This window comes from Eulemur rufifrons, chromosome 6 (genome assembly GCF_041146395.1).
Source record: "Eulemur rufifrons isolate Redbay chromosome 6, OSU_ERuf_1, whole genome shotgun sequence".
Classification (NCBI taxonomy): Eukaryota; Metazoa; Chordata; class Mammalia; order Primates; family Lemuridae; genus Eulemur; species Eulemur rufifrons.
The window spans coordinates 20,490,104-20,513,706 of record NC_090988.1 but is presented as its reverse complement, the minus strand read 5'-3'; the positions used below and the strand labels follow the sequence as shown (position 1 = coordinate 20,513,706).

The following is a 23,603-nucleotide window of genomic DNA, read 5'->3' as shown; positions in this document are numbered from 1 at the left end:
TTTAGTCTTCTACATGTGGATATCCAGTTTTCCCAGCACCATTTATTAAATAAGGAGTCTTTTCCCCAGAGTATGTTTTTGTCTGCTTTGTCAAAGATTAGATGGCTACATGAGGATGGTTTTATATTTGGATTTTCTGTTCTGTTCCACTGGTCTATGTCCCTGCACTTGTACCAGTACCAGGCTGTTTTAAGAACCACAGCCTTGTAGTAAAGTTTGAAGTCTGGCAAATTAATACCTCCCATTTTGTTTTTGTTGTTTAAGATTGCTTTTGCTAAACGGGGACTTCTCTGGTTCCATACAAAGCGTAAAATTATTTTTTCTATGTCTGTGAAAAAAGATGTTGGTAATTTAATAGGGATTGCATTGAATCTGTAGATAACTTTGGGCAGTATAGACATTTTAACAATGTTGATTCTACGGATCCATGAGCATGGTATGGTTTTCCACCTATTTACACGTTCTGCGATTTCCTTCCTCAGTGTTTCATAGTTCTCCCTATAGAGGTCCTTTACCTCCTTAGTTAAATATATTCCTAGGTATTTTATTTTCTTTGTTGCTATTTTGAAGGGTATTGAGTCCTTAATTTGGTTCTCCGTTTGACTGTTATTGGCATATATGAATGCCTCTGATTTATGTGTATTGATTTTGTATCCTGAGATTTTGCTGAATTCATTGATCAATTCCAGGAGTCTCTTGGTTGAAACCTTGGGGTTTTCTAGATATAACATCATATCATCAGCAAAGAGTGAGAGTTTGATCTCTTCTGTCCCTATTTGGACTCCCTTGATTCTGCTCTCTTGCCTGATAGCTCTTGCAAGGACTTCCAATACTATGTTGAAAAGTAATGGGGACAGTGGGCAGCCTTGTCTGGTTCCAGTTTGAAGTGGGAATGCTTTCAGTTTTTCCCCATTCAGTATGATGTTGGCTGTGGGTTTGTCATATATGGCTTGTATCATTTTTAGATAGGCCCCGTCTATGCCTATTTTGTTAAGTGTTCTTATCATAAAAGGGTGTTGAATTTTGTCGAATGCTTTTTCTGCATCTATTGAGAGGATCATATGATCTTTATTTTTGCTTCTATTTATGTGATACACCATTTTTGAGTAAGTAATCATTTTCTTAGTGTAGGTGTTTCTTCATGCAAGTATATTTTCATTTCCTCTCTTTTTGTCATATGGTGATTTTGCACTTAACAATGTAAACCAGAGTTCTTGAATTGTGATTATTTGGATTCTGTTTGGCCAGCAAACATATAAAAAAGTGCTCGACATCTCTAAACATCAGGAAATGCAAATCAAAACCACAATCAGCACACCCCTGTAATCCTAGCACTCTGGGAGGCTGAGGCGGGAGAATCGCTCGAGGTCAGGAGTTCGGGACCAGCCTGAGCAAGAGCGAGACCCCATCTCTACTAAAAATAGAAAGAAATGATCTAGACAACTAAAAATATATATAGAAAAAAATTAGCCAGGCATGGTGGCACATGCCTGTAGTCCCAGCTACTCGAGAGGCTGAGGCAGAAGGATTGCTTAAGCCCAGGAGTTTGAGGTTGCTGTGAGCTAGGCTGACGCCATGGCCCTCTAGCCCGGGCAACAGAGCAAGACTCTGTCTCAAAACAAACAAACAAACAAACAAACAAACAAAAAACCACCACAATGAGATATCACCTAACTCCAGTGAGAATGGCCTTTATCAAAAAGTCCCAAAACAACAAATGCTGGCGTGGATGTGGGGAGATAGGAACTTACACTGCTGGTGGGACTGCAAATTAATACAACCCCAGTGGAAAGTAATTTAGAGATATCTCAAAGAACTAAAACTAGAACTACCATTTGATCCAGCAATCCCACCACTAGGCATCTACCCAAAGGAAAAAAGATATTCTATGATAAAGACATCTGCACTCGAATGTTTATTAAAAATTTTTATTGTGGTAAAGTATATGTAACACAAATTTGCCATTTTAATTATTTTAAGGTGTACAATTCAGTAGCATTTAGTACATTCACAAAGCTGTGCAACCATCACCCTAAGTATTTCTAAAACTTTTTCATCACCCCCAAACAAACTGAACTCATTAAGCAATAACATCCTATCTCCCCTCCCCCAGCCTCTGGTTACCTCTAATCTATTTTCTGTTTCTATAAATTTGTCTATTCTACTTATTTCATATACGTGAAATCATGCAATACAGTCATGTGCCACATAACAATGTTTCAATCAACAACAGACTGCATATACAATGATGGTCCCATAAGATAATAACACAATATTTTTACTGTACCTTCTATGTTTCAATGTGTTTAGATACACACTTACCATTATGTTGCAATTGCCTACACTATTCAGTATAATAACATGCTATATGGGTTTGTAGGCTAGGAACAATAGACTATGCCATACAGCCTACATGTATAGTTGGTGTATCACATAGGTTGTGTAAATACATTCTATGTACAAGTATGAAATTGCATTTCTCAAAATGAATTTTAATCATTAAGCAACAGATGACTATGTTTGTCCATAATGTTTTTAAGGGTCATCATATCATATTTTAATAACATGCATCAGAGCTTCATGTCTTTTCATGGGTGAATAATATTCCATTGTATGTATATACCACACCACATCTAGTTTATCTATTCATGTGTTGATGGACACTTAGGTTGTTTCCACCTTTTTGCTAGTGTGAATAGAAATAATTATGTTTTAATTAATCACTTGATTATCATCTATCACCAAAGCTTTCACGTTGTTTTCTAAAGAAATAAATAGGTGATCAGTCTTTGAGCAGCCCTTAAAACCAACTAACCTGAAAAACAAGAAGTCAACTTAAACAGGCTAGAGAGAGAAGCCCAGCACCCAGAATTTCACTGGACATATGTATAGTTGTTTCCTGTTTTGCTGAACTTACTTTTCCAGAAGCAAAATTAAAATAAAAAATGGGAAGAATAGCCATTTTAAATTGCAAAATATCCTGTTTTCTGTTTCTATGCCCTTGGAGAATTTTAAGAAGAGCCTAAAAAGAAGAAAAAGTAGTTTCTATCTATTAAAACAAATAGAATATTCTCAAAAATCTGCCAAAATATATTTTCTGAGGAAGAAGAAAATACAATAACATAGTTATTTATTGAGGGATTATGATGTGGTTGGCACATGATCTGACATAATCTTCACAGCAACTTTAAAAAGCAGGGGATAGGTTTTTTAAAAAAATCATAAATGAGGAAAAAGAAATTTAGATAGGTTTCGTTACTAGTCCAAGGTCACACAGATAGTGGTTGGTAGTCAGGATTTGAATGCAGGTCTCTCTGACTCCTAAACCCATGTTCTTCAACACTGTAGTACCACATAGTATCTTCCACCCACTATAAAGTGTTTTGCTTTGGAAATATTAATAACTGTTTAGATGTGGCAAAAAAGAAAAAAAAATGAAAATAATTTATTAATTTTTGTCTGTAATTTTTTAGTCCATATCTTTTCCCCTTAGAATGAAATTGAAAGACCACCTTGAGGTCAGTGTGGAATTAGAAGACAGGCAATGGAAGATGTTTTCCTGTTTAGAATATTTAAAATTAGTAATCAAAGTGTTCTCTAAAGTGAAATATATTTCTCATTGCTTTGATAAACTTCAAGAATAGTACTGAAGAGTTTGTAGGGTTCACATTTATGGCAATGCCTAAGTTTAGCAGTATCACCTTTATAATTTTTGTAAAATAAAGTGAGATTGTCTACAATTAGATGAAACAAAAACAGATCATTAAAAATTTTAGTGGATCAAAAAGTGGGCTAAGGTCATGAATAGAAATTTTTCAAAAGAAGACAGAAGTATGGCCAACAAACATGAAAAAATGCTCAACATCTCTAATCATTAGGGAAATGCAAATCAAAACCACAATGAGATATGACTTATCTTCAGTGAGAATGGCCTTTACCAAAAAGTCCCAAAACAATAAATGTTGGCGTGGATGCAGAGAGATAGGAACACTCACACACTGCTGGTGGGACTGCAAACTAGTGCAACCTCTGTGGAAAGCAATATGGAGATACCTCAAAGAGCTAAAAGTAGAACTACCATTTGATCCAGCAATCCCATTACCAGGCATCTACCCAAAGAAAAAAAAAGACATTCTATAAAAAAGACATCTGCACTCAAATGTTTATAGCAGCACAATTCACAATTGCAAAGATGTGGAAACAACCCAAGTGCCCATCAATACATGAGGGGATTAATAAAACGTGGTATACATATACCATAGAGTACTACTCAGCTGTAAGAAACAACGATGATATAGCATCTCTTGTATTATCCTGGATAGAGCTGGAACCCATTCTACTAACTGAAGTATCCCAAGAACGTAAAAATAAGCACCACATGTACTCACCATCAAATTGGTTTCACTGATCATCACCTAAGAGCACATTTAGGAATAACATTAATCGGGTGTTGGGCAGATGTCAGGGGAGGGAGGGGATGGGTGTATACATACATAATGAGTGCGATTCGCACCGTCTAGGGGATGGACACGCTTGAAGCTCTGATTGGGGGGGGGCAAGGGAAATATACGTAACCTAAACTTTTGTACTCCCTTAACACGCTGAAATAAAAAAAAATTAGTGGTAGCACACAATGAGGACTAAAATTCAAAGGTAAATGATAAGCTCTGAAGAGTGTTTGATTTCCTCAACATGCTTCTGTTATATTAGTTTACTCTCAGTCTTTTCTTTGTTCATGACAATTTAAAAAAATGGAAGGCCCCTTTGATTTAAGGTAATTATGCAATTTCCCCAACAATTATGTTTCTACATGAAGGTTTTTTTTTGGTGTGTTGTTGCAAGATCTCTCCCCTTCAAAATTAAATACTAAGTGTTGTTATGCTTATTTAAAATCTAACACAAGTTGGTACTTAATTTTATCATGTAGAAATAAAATTACTCTCGTCAGCACCTTAATTTGAAAATTTTGTTAGAACAACTTAATTATTTTAAAAAACAATTCATTCAAAGGAAAAGATTGATTTGTTAAAATGATAAATCTAAGGCTTGTCCCCCATAGCTGTGCTTCTGTGCCTATGGTTTTGTTCTCTCAGAACTTTTTGCATATATCCCTTTCTAAGTTTCATTCCTCTTTCCATCTCTTTCCCTTTCATTTCTGGAGTTTTTCCTTTTGGTTGCAGTGTACTCTTTACTCTTAGCAAACTCTGCTCCTTTACTACTTTCCTTTTATTCTCTCCAAGATATCAAGAAAGAACCTTTATTACCTATGTTGTCAATTTGCAAGTCTCTTGTTTCTCAAGCTGCAAGTAGAATTTTGTGTCCTAGTGACAAATACAATGATATCTTTTCAGATCTCATCCTGAATTTGATACCAACGATTTAACATCTTCATTCAAACTTTCTCTTCCTTAATTTAGGTAATGTTGCATTTTTAAAACCTCTTTCTACCATTTTGAACAATTATTTGTCTCTGTTTCTGAATTCATTTCTTCACTCACCATTTAAATACAGGCAATCTCCAAAGTGAGTTCTGTATGAGTTAGGAGTTGTGTTAGGTAGTAAAATTAGGTGCTGAAAATAGTGGCTTACCCTACTAGAGATTATTATTTCCCAGAAACCAAGTTTCTAGTTAGTATGGAAGCTCCCTAAGTCACCATAGAGAGACTTTGGTTGTTCTTATCTTTCAGCTTCACCATCCTCACCACTGGTTAGTGAAGAAACAGGTGTATTTGACAGGCAATGATCAAGTTTCTGCCACAATCCGTTTGCTCAAATACTGGCTATATGATCAGAAATGATCAGTGTTTATAATTGGTGAGTGGAGTGGGCCTATTATACAATAAAAACAGTGATTTATTTATACTATTTACTAAGGACCTACCATGTTCCAGGCATTATTTTGTTTTCTTATATATTATCTCAAACTTTTATAATAATTCTTCAAATGAAGTAGTTCTATCACTGTTTTAAAGAGGAGGAAAATGAGTCAAAGAGATTAGAGTCAACCTGTTTAAGGAAAATCAGATAAAAAGTAGCCAAGCTAGGATTTTAATTCAGCTTCATTTGTCTCCAAAGCCTATTATCTTTTTCATTATACATGGCCCATACTGACTCTTCATTCATACCCATATTCTTTTGTCCAATAATCACTTGGACTACTCTAGTTTGATGTCATAATTTCTTATGGCATTAACATTGGACTATTTAAAATGATAAAGTTGTGTAAATTTGTCTGCAATGAGAATTACTAATTGATTCAAGCTTGTTATCAAGACACCTACAGATCACTAGGTAAGTTGGTAGCATGGAAGGTTAAATCTCAACAGCGTGTAGGAGTAATAGTGTGAGGTCACACTGACAGAAATAACTCAGACTTAACTCTCTGATGTCCCCCACCTAAATAACATAGGATCTCAGCTCTTTCCAGAGCCTCCTACCCAAGTATTTCTAGGATTCCTAAACAAGTCCACCCCACAGGACATTGTCTTTGCTTTGATAGGAACCACTGCAAGTTCACTAGACTTCTTGCAATGCCAAAGTCTCAGAGTTGTTTCTGGTGAAGTGAGCAAGGATGTAGTTGGATTTTTCTTTTAGGAAAGAGTGGTGAGAAAAATAAAAGGATTTCCCATTTCTAATTTCTGTCCCAAATCTTGAGATTTACACCGCCTTTTTACAGCGGAATAAGAGAGGCCAGGTGCAGGGGGCCAGGAATGCTATGTTAGTGGCACTTCTTCCTTATGAAAGAAAACATCAAAAGTGAAGAGGAAACATTCTTTGTTCCCCTTCCCTGCTACTGCCTTGCTTCGGTTTTGTCTTTTTTAATTTTATTGTGCTACTGGAGAACTCAAGCAGCGTGTGTGATACATTATCACATATGTTTTTTCTTGAAAAGCTCTTTTAGAATACTTGCAGTCTCTCTGTTCTCACAGGACTTAGGAGTCCAGTAAGGACAAAGCTAGGAGACAAATTGATGCAATAGTTGTCATGCTGTCAGAATTAATCTTTTCCTTCTTCCAATTTAGCTTTTGTGCTGCATTGTGCTCTTTGTTTCTGGCTACTGCTTCCTTATTTGGATTCTCTACCAGGCCACTCAATACTCTTCCAAGAAATAGACTTCAGGTGGGCTTGTCTCGCCGGTTTGTTCTACATGTGCCCACATGTACAAATTAAGCTGACAATCTCCTTGATGTATACTGATTAGGTTTAAAAGTTTGCAAAAAATAAAATTCTCAAGGTTGTGATGGGCCTGTATCTGTACTTTTTAGACAACTTGTAATCATTTTCACTCCCATGGCTTCAGCTATCTTTCTTCTCTATGTAGATGACGTCTAAGCTGAAGTCTCTATCCCTGCCCTCTTTCCAGCTGCCTGCTGGATATCTCCACACAGATGTCCCTATGTGTTAGCTGCCTCCAAGCAGAGGGTTTTCCAGCACGATTTCAGCCCTTCCAAAACTGAACTCATCAACTCTTACCTGTTCTTCTGGCAACATGTTATTTCCATTGGGATTCTCTTTTATTAATACTTAAAGACATAATCATCCTGGTTGCTTAGGTTCAAGGCATTCTGTTTGTCTGGGATATTGTTACCCACAATATTTGTTGTCAAAGTTTTCCTTTCAGTATCTAACTCAATTTCATCCTCCTGTATCTCTTCAGTCAAAATGAATTCTCTTTCCCTATATTCCTCCAGCACTCTATGCTTCTTTAAGGTATTGGTACAACTCTCCTTTACATTGTTTTGTACCTCCTGATTTGCTTACAGAAGTAAATCAAATGAGCACCTACTATATATTCAGTGTTCTATATGTTTCTATTTAATCATCACACAATCCATTTTACAGATGGGAAAATTAAAGCTGTTTCCTTATCTGTAAAAGAAACAACTCCAAAATCTTAAATTTTTAAATACCTGTAGTATCAAGTATAATAAATACCAGTGTAATAAAAGCATTTTTATTTCTGTATTCTAGCATAGTGTTTTATACACCCTAAGTACTCAGTGTTTGTTGAACTGAACTGAAATAAAATGCAATTCAAATTTCATAAAAACCTTTGGAGTGCCCATTTTGTACAAAGTGCATTTTAGAGATTACAATTTTGCCTGCTATTTTTACCCTGCATTTTTGTAGTCATAGAGGGTAAAGGCAAAAGATTTATCATCCTTTATTTCTCCCCAGACCACTGGAGGGAAGTAAACAGCAGTTATCAGTTATCAGCAATATACCCTGATATCATTTGTCAAGATGAAGTTCCACAAAACAGGAAGTGAAGAGATATCATTATCAACCAGTAAGTATTCATTGGGTACCTATTGCCTATTTAAACATGCTTTATAAACTGTAGGACAGTTTAAGGTATGAGATAGTCTCTTTACTTTCGTGACTATTAACTAGTACCACTGCCATTACTATATGACTCTATGCTAGTCCTATAAAAGTGCAAAAATAAAAGTATTCAGTAAATTAAAGTCTAGTTTAATAAAACGGTAACAAAATATATCAGATAAATCTCCCAAAGAACATAACCATAACAATGTTAGGTTTATTAAGTTGCTGTAACAACAGAGGAACCAAGGGCCTCTCCTAAGAGAAAGTAGGGAAGGACTTTTTAAAATACGATATTTGTGATGATTCTAAAGAGGAACTAGGGGAGTGGGGATCAGTTCTGGATTGATTACCACAGCCATCTTTGTTTAGGATGTGGGAGGGACAAAGCTGGGCTGGGGAAGTCACTGGTAAGAAGGCAGCAATAAAAAAAAAAAATTAAAACCCATGTAAATAGTCACAATAGCTAAGGCGTAGAAGCAACCCAAGTGTCCATGGAGGGATGAATAGATAAACAATTGTGGTATATTCACATAATGGAATATCATTGAGCCTTCAAAAGGAAGGAAATTCTGACATGTGCTACAATATGGAAGAAACTGGAGGACATTATGCTAAGTGAAATAAGCCAGATACAAAGAGATAAATACTTCATGAATTTACTTACATGAGGTACCTAGAGTAGTCAAATTCATAGAGACAGAAATGCCAGGAGTTAAGGGTGGTGGGTGGATGGAGGTAGGGAGTTAGTGTTTAATGGGTATGGAGTTTCAGGTTGGGAAAATGAAAAAGTTCTGGAGATGAATGGTGATGATGGTTGTACAACAATGTGAATGTACTTAACACCACCATGCTGTACATAGAAAATGGTTAAAATGGTAAATTTTATATTATGTATATTTTACCACAATTAAAAAAATAAAAAATATGTAAAGAAACAATAGTGATCTCTCAAAAAGGGGAGAGTTTGTGTGTTTTTGGCCATGTCCTAATAGAAACATTGTCTTATTATTTGTGGAGGGAAAGATTAAAAAAAAAAAAAAAGAAATAGAAACATTGTCTTAGATTCTGTTAGAAACATCACAGTTTGATTACCAGCAGTGCTGAGAAGCAGACTCAGAAGGCTGTTTTCTTGAAAACTACAAAGTTAGGATAAATGTGTAATGTTGTGTCTGAAAATCCTTTATCTGAATCTCTGCATCTGGGTTGGAAATTGAAGCTGCTTTTCTGTGTCAAAGTGACCCACAAACTCAGCTTCTTTAAGCAGATGTTCCATTTTCACTGAAATGACTTCAAACAGCAAAGTTTCTCATATTCTATAATTTTAGCGAACAAGATTTCTTGGTACTATGTCCTTGATGTTAATTAACAAAAGTAGTTTTTATAGATTCACAACAAAATTGAAAAAGCAAAGTTTCTGAACAGAGTAATGTGGCTTTGAAATAAATCCTGTTAAGAAAGGAAAAGGGACAGAATGATTGAGTCCATTGTGGGACCAGGCTGCTTTCAGATTCTGGGGCCCCCTACTTTTGTGTCTGTCCTCTCTCTTATATCCCTGGTTTGGATTTGTGAATTTCATGCATATATGACTGTTATTTGGGACATTAATCTTTAATATTATCAGTGCAATGATATTATACACAAAACAAAGTGTAAATCACCTTACATTATAACATTACCTAAAAGTTGTGTTTATTGTTATAAGGAAAGTACATCACTATATCTGAATAAAAACTGGTTTCCAAAATGTCCTCACATAATTTTAATTACCCATCCTTTAAAAATTATGATCATAAATTTTTGGGATATAAGTTTTTAAATATAAACACTATCGTTGAAGTTGTAATTTGTAATAAAACTAGTCAATGTTCCAGTAGTAAAGTTGAAAACAAAAGGTGTTCTTTGAGAATGGAGGATACTAAAAAGCCCATTGATAAAAGTTTCTGTACTTTAACTGCTTCTACTTCCTATGAATCAAATTTAAAACTAAGAAAAAACTAAAGAAGAAATGCAGATCATTTCTTTTCTTTTCTCTCTTTTTTTTTTGAGACAGAGTCTCGCTCTGTTGCCTGGGCTAGAGTGCCGTGGCATCAGCCTAGCTCACAGCAACCTCAAACTCCTGGGCTCAAGCAATCCTACTGCCCCAGCCTCCCGAGTAGCTGGGACTACAGGTATGCCACCATGCCCAGCTAATTTTTGCTATATATTTTTAGTTGTCTAGCTGATTTCTTTCTATTTTTTCAGTAGAGACGGGGTCTCACTCTTGCTCAGGCTGAACTCGAACTCCTGAGTTCAAATGATCCGCCTGCCTCGGCCTGCCAGAGTGCTAGGATTACAGGTGTGAGCCACACCTGTAATCAGGTGTGTGCCTGGCCTGCAGATCATTTCTTATAGAGTAGGCTACAAACGAGTAAAAAGCTATAGCAAAACAATGTGACTCATCAGGCAATGCAGTTACATTACATACACATTGTGCATAATAAAAATCTTTAACACATTTTGATGAACCTTCAAGGAGAGTTTCTCTGGGCTCAAGCAAGGTGGTGGGTTGGGTACACCAAGGAAGTAAAAGGTGAAATCCAGTACACTACACTGGCCTTAAAGCTCTAAGGCAACAAACCTTCTCTCCCACAAAACCAGCTCATCAGGTAGGAATTACTAAGCAAGGGACTACAAGCTCTGTAATTAGTGGCGATATAGCTTTCAGCAAAATATATCGAGAAGGCTGAGATCAGCATTTGTGACAAAGTTGCACTCTGCACACAAATTTGCTACTGAATAGTCAAGATTTAAGAGACTCAGGAAAGCTGACACTCCCGAGCCTGCGGTCCGGTTGGTGGTGGCCACCTCCACTCCTGGAAATGATGGAAACTATAGCTGTCATTGGAAGAGAATAAAGTTTTTTTTTTTTTTTTTTTTTTTTTTTTTTTTGAGACAGAATCTAGCTCTGTCACCCAGGCGGGAGTGCAGTGGAGCCATCATAATTCACCGTAACCAGGAACGGAACTCCTGGGCTCAAGTGATCCTCACCCGCAACCCCTCAGCACTCCCTCAGCCCCTGAGCAGCCAACACTACAGGCACCTGCCACCCTGCAGGGCTAATTTTTATTTTATTTACTTATTTGTTTTTAGTAGAGGCAGGGTCTTGCTATATTATCTAGGCTGGTCTGGAATTCCTGGCCTCAGCGATCCTCCTGCCTTGGTCTCTCAAAGTGCTGGGATTACAGGCATGAGCCACCCCACCTAGTCAAAAGATTCTTTGATCAAAACCAAAGCAGACAACAGAGTAGACAGAGCTGTTTTAGTTCATTTTAATTTAGTTTGCTCCATAGATCTGTTATACCAGGATGAGATTTAACTTTGAGAACTTTTAAGGCCCGAGTAGAAAATAATGACCACTGACACCTAATAGCTGAACTGAAACACAGACCACGTTCCATAAGAAATAAGGGATAACCCTTTGCCAAATGAAGGAAAGTAACCAATTTTGAACACCTAATACGTGCTAAGTGATCTTTCAGATATCTCCTTTAAAGATTTCTAAATGATTTGATGATACTGGAAATGGTCTTCTGGCCCGAAAAAAGTACACCGCCTTTTGGTACCAACTAAATGAGAAAAATATCTGGTGTGTGGAAGAGAGGGGCAGGTAAGTAAAAAAAGAGAAAAAAGAAGTAAAAAGGGAAATATATATTTGAAAAAAAAAATCATAAATAGATAATCACATCTTTTTCGAACAACCAAAGTAAAAATTCTTTTTCCACTGCGCAGCTCACAAGTAACTGAAACTCAGGAAGTAACTCCTGGAAGCAAACTAACTTAGCTGTGAAAAACATGCGCGTCCAGTAACATCCGAAAAACACGTGGCGGGGGTGGGGATCCGGTGGCAACAGCAGGTGAGACTCCAAGTCCCATCATCCCATTCGGCAGCCAAGCCGGGCTGCTCAGGGCGAGCCGCCGCACTGGATGCTGGGACTTGTGGTTTCCGCTGCTGCACCTCCCCGCGGGTTTGCGTCGTTTAGCGACTATCGCGCCTGCGCCAGAGCCGGCTGCGAGCCTGGGGCCGTGGCCGCTCGTGCCGGGTGATGCTAGGTGGTTCCCTGAGCTCCAGGCTGTTGCGAGGTGTAGGTGGGAGTCGCGGGCAGTGCCGGGCGCGAGGTGTCCGCGAAGGTGGCGCAGCCATGGCGGCAGGGGAGAGCATGGCTCAGCGGATGGTCTGGGTGGACCTGGAGGTGAGTGAGGTCGGCGAGGGGTGAGGGAAGGAGAGTGAAGTTTCGCGCGTGGGACCGAGTAGCAGAGCCTGGCCTGGGAGAGCTGTAGGGTTCTGGGTCTCAGGTGTGGCAGGTGAGCGCGGCCCGGCAGTCGGCGGCGCTGGGCAAGTCCGGAGGCAGGAGTTCTTCGGGTGTTGGGGACCGTCCTGGGCTGCGGGGTTTCTTTTCAAATGGAAGGAGTCATCCTTGTGGCTCCCTCTCCTGCCTGCCTCCTCTGCCCAGGTGTGGACTTCCCTAACGCTCTGATGTCTCAGGTTTAGGGTCACAGTGGTGGGGGTGGGGACAGCGTCTCTGCTCCCCTCCTCCCCCACAAAACCTTAAAGAGCCCTAGATTGTTAGTGCTGTACGGGACTCCAGAGATGACTCAGCCTTACTCCTCATTCCATAAGTGACAAAATTGCTGCCCAAAGGAGGGTTCAGCTCACTCAAGGTCATGCTGTTAGTGAGGGTCTGAGTTGGGACCAGAACCCAGTTTTGATCTCTTCAGGTTTTCCATACTAAAACCAAGGGCTCCCCTTCCCTTGAGCCTCTGTTTTCTCCTATATGAAATGAAAATAATAACAGTACTTTCTCCATTAGATTCTGATGAAGATCAAGTGGTGTCATTAATATGAAAACTTTGTAAGCTCTCTAGAGATACGGTGTTGTTCGATATGTAACTTCCACAATTGAGTGCTGTCAGCACTCAGTTTTACTTACTTTGCATCTGTCCCAGAGGAGACTCACAGTGCTTGACAAATAGCAGGCTCTTGGTAAATATTTGTTGAATAAATGAGGACTCAAGTTTAGTATTAATACTTTGAATAGTTGCCCAAGGAGCATTATTGTCTCTTCTGTTTTGGCTATGGGATATAAACTGAATATGCTTGAGGGAATTCCTGTTAAATAAACTTGGGTGAAATAGGCCAGAAAGATGGTTTTGTGTGTGTTATATATTTATTTTTATTGCAGATGACAGGATTGGACATTGAGAAGGACCAGATTATTGAGATGGCCTGTCTAATAACTGACTCTGATCTCAACATTTTGGCTGAAGTAGGTGATGCCATGTAATACAGTTACACTGTTTAGAGGGCATTGGAAATCTAAAAGTCATTTTTTTCCGGTACCTTTATTTAAAAAATAAGAAAACTGAAGTCTGTGTATGAAGTCTATATATGTAGATTAAGGTCCAAAGTAATGTGCTAGGTCACGGTTGGGTTGGTACTAGAACCAGAGTAATATATCTCACTGCCTAGTTAATTTTTCAATTAACCATGCCAGAAATTTACAAAATCATAAACTCTGTCATTTACTGAGAGCTTACTGTGTGCCTGGTACAGTTCTAAGTGCTCTACATGTTTTTGTTCTTTATCCTCACAACAACTATAAGTTAGGTACTGTTATAATGCTTATTTTTTAGATGAGGACATTTGAGCATAGAGATGTTGGGTAATTTGCCCAAGGCCACCTGGCTAATGTAGTTTAACTTAGGCAATCTCAGCCAAAGTGCTCCTAACCATTAGGACAGCTAACTGTTGTCCCATCAGATTTGGTGACTCATGCTGAAGTTTACCTCTTTATGGCATAACTTTGGCTTCAGCTTGACTGCATATATACAATTGTGCCTTTTCAGCTAGGACATGTGATTCTTCTAGATCTATATTAAAATTTTAGAATTTCTGTTGATATGCATCCATACAGTGTTCTCTTATTGACAGATTGGGCATGATTAAGGTTTTCACATGCTATTCTTAACTGAAACATTTAGCAAAACAAATAAAACACACTTGTTGCATTTCAGCCGCTCATGAAATGAAACATTTAATAAGTATGTGACACTATCAGATTGGTAGGGGGTGAAATCCCTGACCTTGAATAATTCTGTTTTATACTGTCAGTAGTATTCAGAGATTAAGAAACTCTAGAATAGAAACAAAGTAGGGATGTTTGTGGAAAAGAAAGTCTTGTTATATTAAGTTCCCAGAGGGTAGGACTGATGTGTTACTGGCACTGGGATAAATTTCTTAAATCTACAGTTAAGACTTCCATTTATTTTGCTATGTACGTAAAAGAGGTGAGAAGGTATTTATAGATGAGTTGCTGCATTTGTGGAGTACCAGGCTTATCTTTCTGACATATCAGCTGGAGGAGAATTCTGAGACTTTGTATTTGTCATCATAACAACTTTTTTTTAGACTTTATATAAATAAAGTGCTGAGTTTTAGGTTTGGTTGTTTTTTCTGTTACTTGGAATTTACTGGAGATGAATAGTGAAGAGAAGTGTCTTTATTTTACCAGCCCTACTTACCCTTGGCTGAAGAAGAGTTTTTCCTTTGGACTGTTGATATAATGTGAAATACTGACAGTTTAATGGATCAGTAGGTTGATATGTACCCTGGAGGAAATTTGGGTATGTATTCACACAGCTGCAGATGAGTGCAGCATTTGTAAATAGACTAAGTCAGATAAGGGTAAAGATGTTAAAAAAAAAATGCTTAAGGGCTGTCAGTTCTGTGGTAAATATGTTTTATTTTTGTATAAGAGTATGAGGAAATGTTTTATCCTGATAGAAGAACAAGCATCCTACTCTGAAAATTTTTCTGTAGGTATAGTCCCTTGGTTTGCCAAACTGGAATCTAGAGTAGGTTATATAACATTAGATTTATAGGAGTTTGCTTTTTCCTCATCGTTAGACTTTTTTTTTTTTTTTTTTTACAATAGGAGTTTTTTTTTTTTTTTTTTAATATGTTATCAGAACACATTTTTTGTTTATCCACAGAGATTGCCAACACCAGTTATCTGTGGCTAAACCTCCTTTTTAGTTGTGAGATGTCAGGCATATTTTAGTCAAATTCTAGCCATTCCTTTCAGTGATGCAAGCTATTTTACCACCTTAGTTGTAATAATACCTTGGATTTATAGAGTTTGTTCCAGAGAGTTCAAAGAACTTTCATATCTATAATTTCTTTTATCCTTTTAACATCCCTGTGAGGGAAGGGGGACAGTTTGGTATTATTATCACCATCTTACAGAAGGAGAAACTAAGGCGATTTGTGTCAGTGACTCAGGTCAGGCTACTGTTTGCTGCTGGGATTTTATCTGAAAGATTCACAATATTTGAATGTTCTGTGCAATGGAGCTGAGAATTTGAGGGCCACTTTTTTTTTTTTTTTCAGTTGTCACTAATTACCTCTTTAAAAAATGCATTTTTTTAAATAGAAAAATACTGTTAAAATTAAATGGTATAACTTTATCCAAGGTGTATGTATGGTAAGCTATTAGTTTTTTTTTTAATAGGGTGCATGTGATATTTTGATATGGTGTACAATGTGTATTAATCAAATCAGGGTAATTGAGGTACCTATCACGTATTGGTTTTTTTTGTCCTGTTCTCTTGCCCCATCCTACTCCCCAAAGGTTGTACATTTTCTTGATACTTTGTGTATGTGTGTGTGTGTGTGTGTGTATATATGTATATATGTATGTAAATATGTGTATTTTTTAAACAAGTGTAAATGAAATCATAAGCATGTATATACTGTTTTGCAGTTTGTTTTTCACTTGATAATATGTATACTTTTCAAAATGAACTCATAATCAGGGTTGGCAGACATTATGGAAAGGGCCAGATAGTTTAGGCTTTGAGTGCAATATACCTCTCATCATATATTCTTCTTTAGTTTTTTTCTTACAATCCTTTACAAGTGTAAAAATCATTCTTAGCTTTCTGGCTATAAAAAATGAGCTGAGGGCTGGGGCCATAGTTTACTGACTCTTGATAGATGTCTGTGTCCTCTATTAATAGGCATTTTAGTTTTCAGTTATGGGTGTATGTTCTATTTTGTCATCATAAACAGTGCTGGAGTGAACAATGACCACTTTTGGAGTTAACAAAGTATACTTTTACTTTCTCTGCTATGTATATGTAGTCCATAAAGCAGCTTAAACTTTACCTCTGAAAGCAAGGTTATTCCTGTTGATTCTTGGTGACTAATGGCTTTTCCCCTCCACAGGGTCCTAACCTGATTATAAAACAGCCAGATGAGTTGCTGGACAGCATGTCAGATTGGTGTAAGGAGCATCATGGGAAGGTAACATTACCAAATAACAGGATTGCTGCTATGGGGATCAGTAACAAGCTTGTTGCTCCCACATCCGAATCCTATACCATTGTTGGATGGTATTTAAAAAAGGGTTAGAGGAAGATTGCTTGACAAGCCTGGGAAACTGCTTGCTTGTTTACTTTTCATCTTTGGGACCTCACGAGATCATCTTCTCCTGAATGTCCTGTTTTTTTCTCTCCTACATTCAGTCTGTCGCGAACGCATTGTGGATTGTCAAGTATTACTCAAGTCAGTCTTTTGGATAAGGTTAGACATCAACTTTCAGAGAAGGGGGAATGCTGCTCTCCTGTTAATAGTTGTTTCTTCCCAGAGGTTATATCCTTGGACTTTGAGCACCATCTTTTTTGACTGTGTGGAAATGCTATTAACAAGCAGGAACATATCTTATTTGGCTTGGATTCTTTAAGAAAAAATTGGTGCAAAGATGGCAGTTTCAATTTGAACTTGAGTTCTAAAAATGGTCCACCTCTGGTTATATTTGCCCATTTTAGAAGTGAAGTTTCATTTCTGGATGCCTTTGAAAACTGACTTCATGTGTTTCTGGTGGGGGGCTGGGGATTCTCTCTTGCAGTCTGGTCTTACCAAGGCAGTGAAGGAGAGTACAATTACATTGCAGCAGGCAGAGTATGAATTTCTGTCCTTTGTACGACAGCAGACTCCTCCGGGGCTCTGTCCACTTGCAGGTAAAATCCAATCCTCTGTATATCTTGTAGATAGTCTTCCATTGTAGTGGTTCACGAGACTGCAATTCCAAAAAGACCAGCCAAGACCATCCATGTCTTCCACCTACCCTACTTTGGGTTATACATCTTAATTTTGTGTTCAAGTTTCTTTGTATAGTTTATAACATGAGTATTGTGAAAATGCCCTGAAACCTGCTGTGAGATCTGGGAAACACAAGAGTAACTTAATAAAATTTTCCCCCATATTTTTATTATGGAAACATTTCAAATGCACAGAAAAGTTGATTTTAATAATTGTTAACCTTGTGCCATGTTTGTTTTTCCTATTTTTCTTGGACATTTGAAAGTAAATTGCAAGCAGCATGACACTTCATTCCTAAATACTTCATCAAGCATCTCCTAAGAATAAGGACATTTTCTTATGTAACACAGTATTATTATTGCATTGAAGATAATTAAAAAATCATTCAATATCATGTGATAGCTAGTTCACATTCAAAGTTCCCCGATTTGTCTAGTTGTTTTTGAACCAGGATTCAATCAAGGCTCGTGCATTTCATTTTGTTATTATGTCTCTTAATCTAAAACTGTCCACCTATTTTTTTTTCCCCCCATTGACATTGACTTAGACCAGGCCAATTCTACCAGGATTTTTAAAGGGCTGACATTGTCAGAGGGAGGTTAATGTTCTCTGAAGGTGTATTTGTATGTGTAAATTGATGTGGTAACTAACATATTCCATAAACATTCATAAAAAAAATTTTGGCATTAAATACTATAGCATGTATTGTATAAGTGTTTCCCCCAGCCAATGTGGCTGATGTCTATTTTAAAGTTTTCATTTAAAATTTAGTGTTTTTAATATAAATTACTGTATGGAAACATGAGTATGGATGTGATTTGTTAAAGAATTTGGAATGTAAATAAAAGTTTATCTACTTATGTGATTCAGTTAAATTTTTAGTGTTAGTGGTGTGGATTTTGTGACACTGGGAGAAAGTTTGTGGCTCTGGTATGGTCTCAACAAGTAACAAAGAGATTCGTGCATTGTTTTAAGCATGTGGAATGATAGATGTACCTTTTGTTCATGAGAGGCCATAAACACATTTGTTATGAGCTAGACTGATTAAATACTTGGTAATCTGTACTTGTGAGCTATTCAGCTGCATTCAAACCCACATAGAAATTTAGAGGTGCTTTTAGGAATTGTTTGAGTTTTAAAAAATCATCTCCATTTCAACTACAATTTATGAATTTTGATATCCTGTTGTATACTACTAGAAATACAGAGATGCAGTATGCTTCGTGTCTTTCTAGGAAATTCAGTTCATGCAGATAAGAAGTTTCTTGACAAATACATGCCCCAGTTCATGAAACATCTTCATTATAGAATAATTGATGTGAGCACTGTTAAAGAACTGTGCAGGTAAGGGCTATATTTAGGATCCATTAAATTGCCTCATTTAACATGTTTTAATTGAGAATTTGTGGAAACTAATTGAATAGAGCTGTAGAAATGAGGGTGCCAAGTGGGTTTAAAGCTTCCTTATCCCATTCTCGCTTGTACAGGACCTTAATTTATCCTGGACTGGTGAAAATTGGGAAAAACAATGTGAAAAATCTTTCATACAAATTTCCTTAATTTGTAAAATTTATTGAGCCTATTCTGTGCCAGGCATTGGCCTATCTGCTTGGCACATATAGATAAAAAGCCCATAAGTAGCTTGGAATCTAGTGGGTTGATGTGTAAAAACACATCCTAAAAATGTATCCTGTGATGACTCCTGTTATGGAACTGTACCTACAGAGTATTGTGGGCACAAGGGAAGCAGCACCTAACTGTTGGAGCAGGAGGAATGAGAAGTCAGGGAAAGCTTTATATAGGAAATAGCTTTTAAATTGAGATTTGAAAAAGAGTAGAAGTTTTCCAGGCGTTTGAGAGAGCATTCCAGAGAGCGGTCAAAGGTCTGAGGATGTGGGGGAGCAGGAAGCTAAGGCAAAATGTGTTCAAGGAATCACAAACCGTTCATTAATGCTGGAGTGCAAAGCATGAGGTTGGCAAAGGTGGGAGGCAAGGTTAAAGTATGAATGGCTTGTACACTAGACTAATGAAGTTCAGTTTTATCTCATGAGGGATGAGGGTTCCTCTGAGAAAGTGTAAGTAGAAGAGTGAGTGATATGATTAGATCATTCTGATTAGAGGGTGGCAAGAAAAGAGGTAGGGAGATAAGAAAGGAGACCTTGCATCATCTTGGAGAGAGAAGAATGAGCTGGAGTAATGGCAGTGGGGTGGTGATGAGGGGCATGGAAATAAATATTTGAGAGGGTCAGTTGGCGAACACTGTACTTGAATAAGGAAATGAGGAAAAGGAAGGGGTATAAAGTGATTCATATGTTTCTAGTCTGGACAGCTTAGGTGGACAATGGGGCTGTTCAAAGAAAAAGGGGAAACTAAGAGGAAGAGTAGATTTGGTGCATGGGGGAGGGAAGGTGTTGAGAATGATGGGTGTGGTTTTCATATATCTTGAATTAGAAGTACCTGGTAGATTTTTAGGTGGAGAGGTTTAGCAGGTCGTTGGATATCCATGACAGAAACTCTAAAAAGGGCCAGGCTGGAGTAAGTCATTGATGAGCTTGCTCAGAGAGAATGTATAAAGAGAGGACAAGTTGGAAAATAGAGTCCCCCAGCAAAGAGGCAACTTGAGAATCACAACCCAAATGCCTTTTCCAATGTTAATGTATTACTTGAAGGAGGTAATTATTCAGTGTAATTGTTGAGACAGCTTCCTTTGAGAGTTCCATTTCTGCTGTGTATAGACGCTGGTATCCAGAAGAATATGAATTTGCACCAAAGAAGGCTGCTTCTCACAGGTAAGTTTGGGTCCTACCAAGCACTTGCCAATCTGACACAAACATAACCCCCAAGTTCCTGACTGCTTTAAATAATGTCCTTTCTCCACTCTTTCCTTGGGGAAAAGATAAAGGTCGACTAGCATAAAGATAACATTCTTTTACTAAGATTATCAGGAATTCTGGTCAGGATTCCAGTAATCCATTTTGAGGAGGGTCATATAGTCTTTATTGCAGGTTTAAAACTCTTAGATAACTTGGTTTATAGGTATGATGAAACAGTCTGTAACCTTTCTAGTAATGAGCAGTATTAGCTTTCTTCCCATAGAGGATATGGACTTGTAGTCATTTAAAATTAGAATAGTTTATGTACAGTTGTATGATACAGTTGTCCTACTTTGACACTTTTTTAGCTTTTCAGATTGTTTCTTTTATGTCTGCAGCCTTAGACACAAATACGCAAGGAATTTAAAGATCTTGTGTATCAAGTGTCCTGTGCTGGTTCTTTTACTTTTCTTTTTGATTTTGTATTCTTTCAGGAGAAACATAATAACAGGCCTAGAATACTTTATCTGAAACAATTGGGGTTTGGTATGTTTTGGAGTTCAGAATTTTTAGGATGTTATTATAGAAGGGTAATAGTAAACATGTATTGTTTATTGTTATGTAACATTCCTAATAAGATTTGAGGAGGCAGTTCATAATAAAACAGAGATATTTCTACAATGAAACATATTGATAGTCACACCAACTGTCATAACTAATGACTATAAATAGCCTCACATCAAGATTGCTCAGATTTTACCACACAATGGGTCATGAGAGTACTTTGGGTTTTCAGGTCTGTTTTAGATTTCAATATTGTAGATAAGAGGTTGTGTACCTTTATTTAGGCAGAGGTTGTAATTTTGACAACTTGAGTTCTCTGCCGTATATCCAAGACCTGGGAAGAAAGGAGGTTGTTGCCTTTGCCACAGAAATAACTCATAAAACTCTTGCACTGAAGTTTGTGCAGTGTATTCTCTAGAAGAAGCCCTTGGCCCATCGTTCAGAGGTTATTGATTTACTTGCACACTGTTGTAATAATCTTGGTTACCTGATTTCTCAAACTACAACATATGAGAAACAGCATGTTGGAGGAGAAGAAAGGCTCTTAGATGGAGGCAGGCTGCCACTGATTATAGAACAAATCACCACAAGAGAGGAGGTAGATCCTCTTGTATGGTTAGGTACTGTCTGATAATTGATAGTTATTATGATGACTGAGTCATGAGTTACATTCGAGTATGTCAGTGTATTTTGTTCAGGGACATCATTAAGTATTATGCAGTGTTTCCTAAACTATGTTTCATGAGCTGTTAATAAGTATTCCACAAATGTGGTCGATTAAGTTTTAGAAATACTGTATATACAGCCTTCTCTTGGGAATTCATAATACACATTAGTATATTAAATACTTTGCAAAGAACTTCAGGAAAAAATGTTTAATCTAGTTTTTCCTAAACTTATTTGACCTTGGAATTTTTCCCCCCTGTGGAACACATCATCATCTTATGGAACAGTTTGGGAAATTTTAATCTTTTGTATTTTACAAATTTTTTTTTTTTGGCAAAAGTTTTGTAAAAAACAAAAACACGTAAAGAAAATTGCTTTATTGAAATGTTTCACTTTTTGATGCTGCCAGTTGGTGGCGTTTACTGTAGTACCCGTTCTTCCTAAGTTATTTATAAAAGGTTATGCTTTTTAATTGATTTCCACCTCCTCTGGTTTTGGATGTTCCATTCAGTATGGTGTGTTTGCTTGTAGGGCGCTTGATGACATTAGTGAAAGCATCAAAGAACTTCAGTTTTACCGAAATAACATCTTCAAGAAAAAAACAGATGAAAAGAAGAGGAAAATTATAGAAAACGGGGAAAATGAGAAGACTGTGAGTTGATGCCACTTCTCATGCTGCCACTACATAGTTCTCTGGAAGCAACCTCTGGTGGCTCTTTTTTTTCCCCCCCATGCTGATTGCTTGGCAGAGCACCTTCTTTCAGTTAACTTGCATCTCCAGATTATTCAACCAAACAGTACCTGCAACACTATTTTTCTCCTAATACACTGTTTCCATTATGACACAGCAGCTCCTTTGTAAGTACCAGGTCATGTCCATTCCTTGGTACATCTCTGCATTTGCTTTTAGACCATTTCTTTTGTTTAAAAAATAAATAAATAAATAAATAGATAAATAAATAAATAAAGCTAGTTCTATTGAAAAAGCAAACCTTTTTGTATCTATTCTTTAGTAGTTTAATCATTGGAAAAAGATGGCTTTTTCTTTTTTAAGTGGTATGGCTAATGTTTAAATTCTTATAATGCATTTAGGAATGGATTAATAAGTTCTTATGTCAAACAGGAAGTGAACTTGTTTTGCTTTGCAAGTCAGACTTGTGAGAATAGACTAATGGAGATAGATTCAGAGAAGCAGATTTGGGCTCATTGTTCTAGGTATTGAACCAGCTGCACTGGAATAGGCTGCTCTTCACTGCATTCAGGAAATTCAAGTAAGCCATCAGACAGGGATTCAGTAAGTACTAACTAAGGTTTGTTGATAATTAAGTAATAATTAAGGCTTAATTATGTGCAAGACAATCATGGTACTAAGTTTATAGAATGTTAATAGCTTGCTGCTGTAGGTGTAATGGTCAGTAAGTAACTGAGAAAGGATTTCAGTTGGAATATATTAACTCCTAAGTTTATGTATTCTAGACCACAGTACTAAGGCGAGTCCTCAGCCAGAGGGTACAGAAGAATCATCTGTAGAACACATCTCATTTTTTGTGCACCTCATTCTGACAGATGCCTCTTTAAGATAAGAAATGAGAATCGGGAAAGGCCCACAGGTGACCTGCCTCTCCTTGAGAACCACTGGATGAGAAGATTTCTGTGGTGATCTCAAATTACATTCCTATTCGATTATAGTCATATGAACATAGTAGTGTGATCCTAATGTGTGATAGTTACGGACAGATACAGAGGCCACTAGACTGTAGATTAGAATAATCTCATAATACTTTCATTTGAGTAACACTTTAACACATACTAAGTTGTATTACCTATACAACAACTATGAGTAGAGAGATTTTAGTTAACTTTTTTCAAATGAGTGAATTAAGGCTGAAATTCACAAAGCTAATAACTGTGAGTTGGTGAAAACATCAGTCTGCTAATTTTTCTGACCACTGTCTTTCTGCTTTCTGGAGTGGTGTGGGTTTTAGCTCATGCACCAACTTCAGTGCTTTGGAAGGCAGGATTAGGTAGCATGGTTGACCCTTGAGCAGCCTGGGTTTGAATTGTGCAGATCGGCTTTATGTGCAGATTTTCTT

At 37.3% G+C, this 23,603-nt stretch overlaps 1 protein-coding gene across 1 annotated transcript; it reads left to right on the top strand.

Annotated features, from left to right (window-relative positions):
• The first annotated feature begins 12,348 nt into the window (after window positions 1-12,348).
• Window positions 12,349-22,501, top strand: REXO2 (RNA exonuclease 2). Its single transcript, XM_069468892.1, has 7 exons — window positions 12,349-12,557; window positions 13,548-13,631; window positions 16,592-16,669; window positions 17,274-17,385; window positions 18,703-18,811; window positions 20,203-20,256; window positions 22,042-22,501. The coding sequence occupies exons 1-7, from the start codon at window positions 12,411-12,413 to the stop codon at window positions 22,169-22,171; spliced, it is 714 nt and encodes a 237-aa protein (XP_069324993.1). The 5' UTR covers window positions 12,349-12,410; the 3' UTR covers window positions 22,172-22,501.
• The last annotated feature ends 1,102 nt before the right edge of the window (window positions 22,502-23,603 follow it).